General features: G+C 43.7%; 1 protein-coding gene across 1 annotated transcript in view; it reads right to left on the bottom strand.

Moving 5' to 3' along the window:
• LOC134393948 (lysozyme C, milk isozyme-like) overlaps positions 1-7,764 on the bottom strand; it is a 33,082-nt gene extending 25,318 nt beyond the window's left edge. The window contains exons 1-2 of the mRNA XM_063118975.1: positions 7,629-7,764; positions 6,971-7,126 (exon numbers count right to left, since the gene is read on the bottom strand). Of these exons, the coding sequence (XP_062975045.1) occupies positions 6,971-7,126; positions 7,629-7,764 (292 nt within the window). The remainder of the gene's footprint in view (positions 1-6,970; positions 7,127-7,628) is intronic.
• Between the last annotated feature and the right edge of the window lie 648 nt (positions 7,765-8,412).

Genomic DNA, 8,412 nt, shown 5'->3' on the forward strand with positions numbered 1-8,412 from the left:
TAACTGAAGGACTACCAGCTTCTGTGCGCAAAAAAGCTGCAGGGGTACCAGATGGAAGAGAGAAAAGTTTTTGAAGGAAGTTGTTCTGCACAATCTCCAAGGCTTCGGTCGTGGTGATGTCAGACCCCCAGATTTCAGACCCATAAAGCAGCTGTGGTATTACTTTGGTATTAAAGATTTTTAGGGCAGGTTCGATCAACTGTCCCCCTTTATTATAATAAAACTTCATTAGAGCCCCTATAGTTTTTTGTGCTTTCAATTTCGCTGCCTCCCTATGCCCTTTCCACGAGAGGGACTCACTAAAGAGAATACCCAGATATCTAAATGAGCGAACCTGGTCAATGACCTGTTGGTCCAAAGTCCATTTGTGTGTAGGTCTGCGGCTGCCGAAGACCATTATCTTTGTCTTAGTATAGTTTATTGCCAGGTTTTCAGATTTGCAATAAGAGCTGAGCGTACCTAAAAGATTTTTCAGGCCCAAACGCGCGAGAGAGATTAGTGCTATGTCATCTGCGTACATTAGAGTAAAGATCTTTCTGTTCATGATTACTGGGGAAGGGGAGTTTACTTGGGCTAACTGTGACACTAGGTCGTTAACATAGATGTTAAAGAGGGAAGGGGCCAGGAGACATCCTTGTTTAACTCCCCGGGTTGTTTTAAAGGATTCTGTTAGAAAGCCATTTAGGCCAACTCTAACCCTCATTTCAGTGTTACTATATAGCTCTTTTATCAGCATCAATAGTCTACGGTCAATATTGGTGTTTTGTAGTTTTTCCCATAATCTACTTCTATTTATTGAATCAAAGGCAGCTGAAAAATCAATAAAGGCTACATATAGATGACTCTTGATATTCTTGGTATATTTCCTGATGATGTAATTCAGAGTAAAACATTGATCGATGGTGCTATATCCGCTTCTGAAACCAGCTTGTTCTTCATGTATAAATTGGTTCATTTCTAGCCAATCAAGTAATTTTTGAAGTAAGTGTCTTGCATATAACTTTGAGGAGACGTCCAGCAAACTGATCGGCCGATAGTTTTTTGGATCATTTCTTATAAATTGGGGAGATGATGCTCACTTTCCATCCGGGGGGCATTTGTCCGGTGTTATTAATCCTGGTAAACAGAGCAGCAAGGATTGGTATCCACCATTCTGAGTGTTCTTTATAAAGCTCTGGAGGTGAGAGATCTTCCCCAGGAGCCTTTTTAAGTTGCAAACGTGAGACAAGAGTCTTTATGTCCCTGTTAGTGACCAGTTGCCATTCAGGTGGGTTAGATAGTTCTTGATGTGCCCCTGGCTCACCCAGTTGCCAGGGTTGGGCATCAAATATATTAGAAAAATACTTGACCCAAGTTGGTGCAGAGATAGATACGTCCAGTGTTGACCTTATCTCATTTGAGCCCCGAGAAACTAGGTCCCAAAATTTGCCTTCATTCCGCTCTGAAATTGCCTGTTCTAGTTTCTGCCATTGAGTTTTAGTGTATTTTTCTTTCTTGTTTTTAAGCAATTTTTTGTAATCCGACCTACATTTTATAAGGCTTCCTAAGGCTTCTTCAGGTGGTTTGTTGCGGAATTCCCTTATTTCCCTAGACAGGCTTTTCTTAGCCGCTTTACATTGGGCGTCAAACCAGCCAGTGTAGACTGTCGGTTGGCTTTTATTTACCGGTGCTACCAGAAAAGCCCTCAGTTCTGTAGTAATTTGTTGGAAGGCATCTAAATGATTTGCAGATTTATCCCAGAATACTTGGCGTAGGTTTATCATTTGCTGACTGTGTAATTTTTCTTGGATTTCACTACTCAGTTTTATGGACCATTTTAGTCTTCTATCTCCCAGCAATTCTCCAGTTAGAGTTATGGTTTCGGTCAATGCTACTCGTTCAATTAGTGGGGATAATGATACTAGTATTGGGAGGTGGTCACTTTCAGGACGGTTCAGCACTTCGAAAGAGCTTACTGAAGGGAACAATGCTGGAGAGACCATTACATGGTCAATGGCACTGCCTCCTCCTCTGCACAGGTAAGTAAAGTGGCCTCTTGATTTGTCCAAGGGGCTCCCATGGAGAGTGTAGAAGTTGTGATGATATAGGAATTCTAGGAACTTTACTCCCTGCTTGTTATATTTACTATCAATGGAACTGTGAGCTGTTAAAAAAATATCTTCCAACTCTATACCGAGTGGTTGCAGGAGCCCCTCTGAGACTGCTCCTATTCGTGCATTAAAGTCCCCACAGATGAAGATAAGTGCACTTGGAACCTTCTGGGATATCTGTTCCAGGAGGAATGTTAAATCCTTCCATGTTTTGTCGACCACCAGAAGGCAGTTTGTAGAGGGGAAGTAAATATGGTTCGGGTCCAGGTTATTTGAAAGAACGTATTCTCCCTTATGAGCCTGCCCATGCTTTGAGATCTTCTGGAGAGGCCCTTCTTTTAGTCCCACCTTCTTCACAGGCACGCTTGGTGGGAACATGGCAGAGGGCCTTCTCGTTGGCTGCTCCGGTGCTCTGGAACTCTCTTCCTGGGGAACCTAGGCTGGCTCCCTCCTTGATGGGCTTTCGGAAGCAGGATAAAACTTTTTTATTCAAGCAGGCCTTTGGAGAATAACCCAGCCCTCCATCTATGTTAATGTTTTATAATTTTGTTGTGTATTTTTTAATTGTTTATGGTTTTGTTTCCCTCCCCCCCCCCCCATGTATATTTTAAACTTTGTAAGGCCGCCTTGAGGCCCAGCATTGGGCAAAAGGCGGGATACAAATAAATATAATAATAATAATAATAATAATAATAATAATAATAATAATAATAATATTTATACAGAGGAGGATATTTCCATCTTCGGTTTTAATTTGTAAGGGTAAAAGATGATTATTTTGTACTCCAAAGTCCACCATCTGAGATTCTCCTGCCAATTCTGTCGAAATAAAGGTTACTAAGCCCCCGCTCCCTCGGCCATTTTTGCTTGTCTTTATGGCTGGATGGTTAAAGGATATATAGTCCTGAAGATGGGGGGGGGGGTTTATGTTCGCGGCACCAAGTTTCTTGCAGGCAGACTATGTCATATTGTTGGAGCATTCTAACGAATTCTTTGTCCACCAATTTATTTCCCCAGCCAGCTAAATTCCAAGATATTATATTCAGCCCTTTTTGATTTGTGCCTAGTCAGAACTGATGTCTTCGGACTGATTTATAAGTCTCTGGCTCTTGAAAGTTTGTTCTTTTGTAACTATCCCAAGATCTGGGATTTCCTGGAGGTTTCGGCCTATGGGGATCAGCCCAGACTCTGTGGGAAGATTTTGATATGAGCTGATGATTTCGATCCTCAGGTCTCTTCAGATATCTCCCATGGCTTGTGTTTGAGTTGGAATGTGTGATCTTCCTTCCATTTCTGTGGTCGTATATTTGTATATTATTTGGGTAGGTGATAAAGGAAGGGATCTTATATCTGTGGTTCTCCCAGCTCCTGTCCCCCTCATTTCCAGCTCTTGGGTGGATTTCTCTTCCTCTCTCTTGTAGAGATGGTGTGAAATTCATTTCTAGCCCGCCTGAATCGTATCGAGGTTGTTTTAGTTCAAACAATAGCTCCTTGTCAGTGAACCTGTGCAGTAAGGACCAAAATTTACTCCGGATATCAGAGTCCGAAAAGGTTAATTCCAAACTGCCACTATCCCCATATTGTGACAAACGTTTACAACGTACATTACTTCCTATGTCCAGTGATGTCCCCAGAATGGACTGAATTTCTGCTATGAGTTCTTGTTCTAATCTTGTTATCCGCCCTGAGTTCCTGAGTGGCCAATTGTGTATGACTACCTGCAGATCATCTAGAGATCTCTCCCGAGGAGAGCCATTTTCCAGGGGAGAATTTGTCCCCCTATTCTCTAAGATTTGAGGTATAGCTGGTTGCCCTACCTTCTCGGCTGAGAAGAAGAGAGGCTCCTGTGAGATATCCAAGTCTAATGATGTATGATCTGGGCCTAATTGAGTCAAATCTAGCAACATGGTACTGTTGTTCACTTGGGAAATGTCTAAATCCTCACCAGGAAACTCATCAATTAGCAGCAGTCTTGGATCGGATGGAGTTAAATTGAGAATGGAGAAGGATCTATCAGAGCTGGCCTCGTGCTCCATTTGATTGGGGTGGGAAAGTGTTTCTGCATTGGTTTTCCAATCTTGAAATATATTATTTAGTTCTTTAGTCACTAAGTCGGTGGAGAGCCTGTCATCCTTTTGCTTGCCTCTGCCCTGGTAGTCCTCCAGGCTGTCTTCCATCTGCCTTCCCTGGGACGTCTGACCTGTCTGGGGTGCTGCAGCCAGAATACCAAGCTCTACTAATCCAACCAAAGTTCCAATAATGACTTTCAGGCCAGAGACTTCCTGTTGTAGCACATCCATTCTGAGGAATATTTTCTCTGCTGTTTGTTTAGATAAAAAACATTGATCTCTTAATAACCCACACAAGGTGGTGGAGTCACTCTTTGGGTTTACTGAGTCACCTTTGCCTAAACTCTTTCTGAGTGTGTTTAATGCCTCTTTATATAAGGGAGCTTGTATTTCTGAGGGTGAAAGACCCTCTATTCCTCTCTCTATGAGTACAGGATCATTCGTCTCATTTATTAAAAACTCATTAGAGGAATATACGGTTATTTACTACCCGAGGAGTTTATCAGGGTCTCGACCTGTAGGTGACTGTTTGTTGTTTTACCTCTGCCAAGCCAAGCTGCCTGACACCATTTATCTTAACTACGACAGGACGCCGAGTAGAGGGGGTGAATTGACAAGACTCTTGGCTGTTTTCTGCCAACGCCTTTTGAACCCTCATGCAGTTTACTCCTCAGTTTAAGTTTTCTGAGAAGTGAGCTCTCACTTCAACTCCTCTTGTAGTGCGCCGAGTTGAGCACAGCCACTACGGTGCATGCGCCTGCCCGCCTGCCTGGGAGCCGTCCTTGTGAGGTAGCTGGATGTGCTGGGACTGACTCCCCCGCAGATCTATGGCTTACTTGTGCAAGGTACCAGCTTTTCTGGGCCCGCCAACCCATGCCTGCCTGCCTGTCTGTCTGCCTGCCTCCCCCAGGGTGCTGCTGTGGTGGGGCATCTGCCAGGACTGACTCCTCGCCTACTCTGCCTGCCTCTCTGCCCGCCTGGTGCCTGGTAGATGGGCTTTGCGGTTCGTGCCCAGCACCCTCTGGCACGCTTGCTCCCAGTCGTCCTCCTCTGTGCCCCTCAATGCGTAACTGCTGGCTTAGAAAGAAACAACCAGCCATCTTTGCCTCACTTGCTCCTTGCACCCGCTTACGGGTTGGTTTGCTATGCGTTAGTGCTCAAGCCATCCTTGTGGCACTACAATGCATGCTGCCTGCCTGGCTGCCTGCCTTCCCTCCCTTCTCCCCTTCCCGCCTGGCAGGGATGGTGTCTTGCTTTGACTCAGGGGAGAAGTCCTTCCTGCGCTCACTTAGACTTTATCAAGTTCAAAAATCCATTTTTCAAGTGTGGAAGAAGATTTAGGGTTATCTCATGGCATGTTGGGATTTCCTTGGAACTGGCCCCATTGAGCTGTCTGCATTGCAACTTTAAATCCCTGACATACTGGAGTGTTCGATTTTCAAAACTTCCCCTAACATCAGGGGATGATGGGATTGGCTTGAAACTTGGTGTCCATGTGGACACATGGGTAAGCTGTCATGGGACCAAAGGATAGGTTTCTGACGTGCAAATTGACATAGTTGTAGAATGGGACTTGATTTGGGGTGAGTTAAAAGGTTTAAGCCCCGCCAAAAATCAGGGGATGATGGGATTGCCTTGAGTCTGGGCATCCATGTGGACACATGGATTAGCTATCATGGTAGTGAGTTTGAGGTTTCTAACGTGCAAATTGACAGAGCTATCGAAAGGGGTGTGAATGGGGTGCCCGATTTTCAAAAATTCCCCTAACATCAGGGGATGATGGGATTGCCTTGAAACTTGGCATCCTTTGTGGACACATGGATAAGCTATCATGGGGCCAAGTTTGAGGTTTCTAACGTGCAAATTGACGTAGTTGTAGAATGGGACAATTTGGGGTGAGTTAAGCCTGCCAAAAATCAGGGGATGATGGGATTGCCTTGAGTCTGGGCATCCATGTGGACACATGGATAAGCTATCATGGGGCCAAGTTTGAGGTTTCTAACATGCAAATTGAAAGAGCTATCAAAAGGGGTGTGAATGGGGTGTTGGATTTTCATAAATTCCCCAAAAATCAGGGGATGGTGGGATTGCCTTGAAACTTGCTGTCCTTGTGGACACATGGATAAGCTATCATGGTGCCGAGTTTGAGGTTTCTAACATGCAAATTGACGGAGCTATCGAAAGGGGTGTGAATTAGGGTTATGGGTGGTGCATTAGAGGTTAGAGCCCCGCCAAAAATCAGAGGATGATGGGATTGCCTTGAGTCTGGGCATCCATGTGGACACATGGATAAGCTTTCATGGTGGCGAGTTTGAGGTTTTTAATGTGCAAATTGACGGAGCTATCGAAAGGGGTATGAATGGGGTGCCCGATTTTCATAAATTCCCCCAAAATCAGGGGATGATGGGATTCCCTTGAAACTTGGTGTACGTCCATGAAGTGTCATGGTGCCAAACTTGAGCTTTCTAACTTTCACAGAAAAAAAGTTGTATACTTTTTTAGCTTTCAATGCAACCCTATGGGGGGGGGGAAACGGAGCTCCGATCTGGATTCGGAGCTCCGCAGCGGAGCGGACATAGGTGGAGCGGGGGCGGAGCGAAGCGGCCCGATCCGCAAATCGCGGATCTGGAAGAGAAGCAGAGCGGGGGGTCCGTGCACACCCCTACTTTAAAGTGCTTTATAACAGTTTTGACAACTGTATATGGAGTGTGTCCTGGGCCCCAACAGTTGTTAAAACTATTATAAAGCACTTTAAAGCAGTACTGTAGATCATGCCTCAGACTGCAAAAGCGGAAACAAGAATTCACTTACTATCACAGGAAATATTGCATTTGTTCTGTGAGAAATGCCTTCCATTATTGCACCATTCGAGGCCACTCAACTGGAATATTCCATAGTGTGGAATACCTCTTGTATTTTCATAGTATAATGTGTCGAGCCTGCTTGTGTAATCAGCTGCACAGACATCTAGTATGGAAGCATAATGCAACAATCAGAAATGTTCAATTTGTTTTATTGTTTTCTACAATTAGTTCCAAATCAATGATATAGGAAAGCCTTTTAACTTACTCAAATATCAGTCCCAATATCCATTTAAACTCTTACAAAATATTGACATTAACCAATCTCACTTTTGACATTCATTGATTCTAAATTCAGTTTTTTTCTTTTGCAACATTGTAAGATAGCAACATATATGACCAATTCTAACAACTTGTGTTCCAAACAGTTCAAATTTCTCAGTGCATCCTCTGAATCTTGCTAGTTTTAGAGGTTCTTGTTTTCAAAATTTGCCACATTATTTTAAAATGTTCATTAATGGCATATTTTATTAATTTTAGAACATATCATTGAAAACTGTAACAAAACATTAAATACATTTAAACTCACTCCATTAAAAAGGATACCCCTCCCCACACAGCAATAACAATTAATTAGGACCAAAATGTTCTGAAAAGATAGAACTCACAGTCTTCTGAGAAGATGCTATTAAAAGGATCCAACCCAAGGAGTTTCAGTGTGTAGTAGAGGTCACAAGCATGATACACTTTGGCCTTATTTGTAGCTATGAGTAGGTAGAATAAGGCAAGTTCAACAGCTTTCATTGCTGCAAGTCTCTGGAAAGTGCCAGGGATTTCATAGCTTATAGCTGCCCAATGCCCACTCCCTCTGCTAATGGTATTATGTCATCATCAAGGGCTTAAATATTTATTTGTTCAGGAAGCTGGTTGCAGAAATGCATTTTGGCTTTTACTGTATGGGTAGCACAATGGTGTAATGGTGGATTTCAATGCCCTTCAGGTGCGGTAAAAATGTCTCCCTAGATAGAACTACCTTGTGGAGGCATTACCTTGCAAAGAAGTTGAAGATGTTATGAACACCCTAAGTATGATTTTCTCAGTGAGTCTGGTCTGCTGGACCCTGACCCAAAGAGAACCTTAAAGACCTGATCCACTATACCTTTCTCCATCCTCACCTCCTCTGTGTAACAACCTTTGAAGTACTTGAAGAGTGCTATCATGTCTCCCCTTACTCTTCTCTTCTCCAGGTTAAACATGCCCAGTACTTTCAGTCTCTCCTCCTAGGGCTTTGTTTCCAGACCCCTGACTATCCTCATTGCCCTCCTCTGAACCCCCTCCAGCTTGCCTGCATCCTTCTTGAAGTATGGTGCTCAGAACTGGACACAATATTCAAGATGATGCCTAACCGGTGCTGAATAGAGGGGAACCAGTACCTTGTGTAATTTGGAAGCT

This window comes from Elgaria multicarinata, chromosome 3 (assembly GCF_023053635.1).
Source record: "Elgaria multicarinata webbii isolate HBS135686 ecotype San Diego chromosome 3, rElgMul1.1.pri, whole genome shotgun sequence".
Taxonomy (NCBI): Eukaryota; Metazoa; Chordata; class Lepidosauria; order Squamata; family Anguidae; genus Elgaria; species Elgaria multicarinata.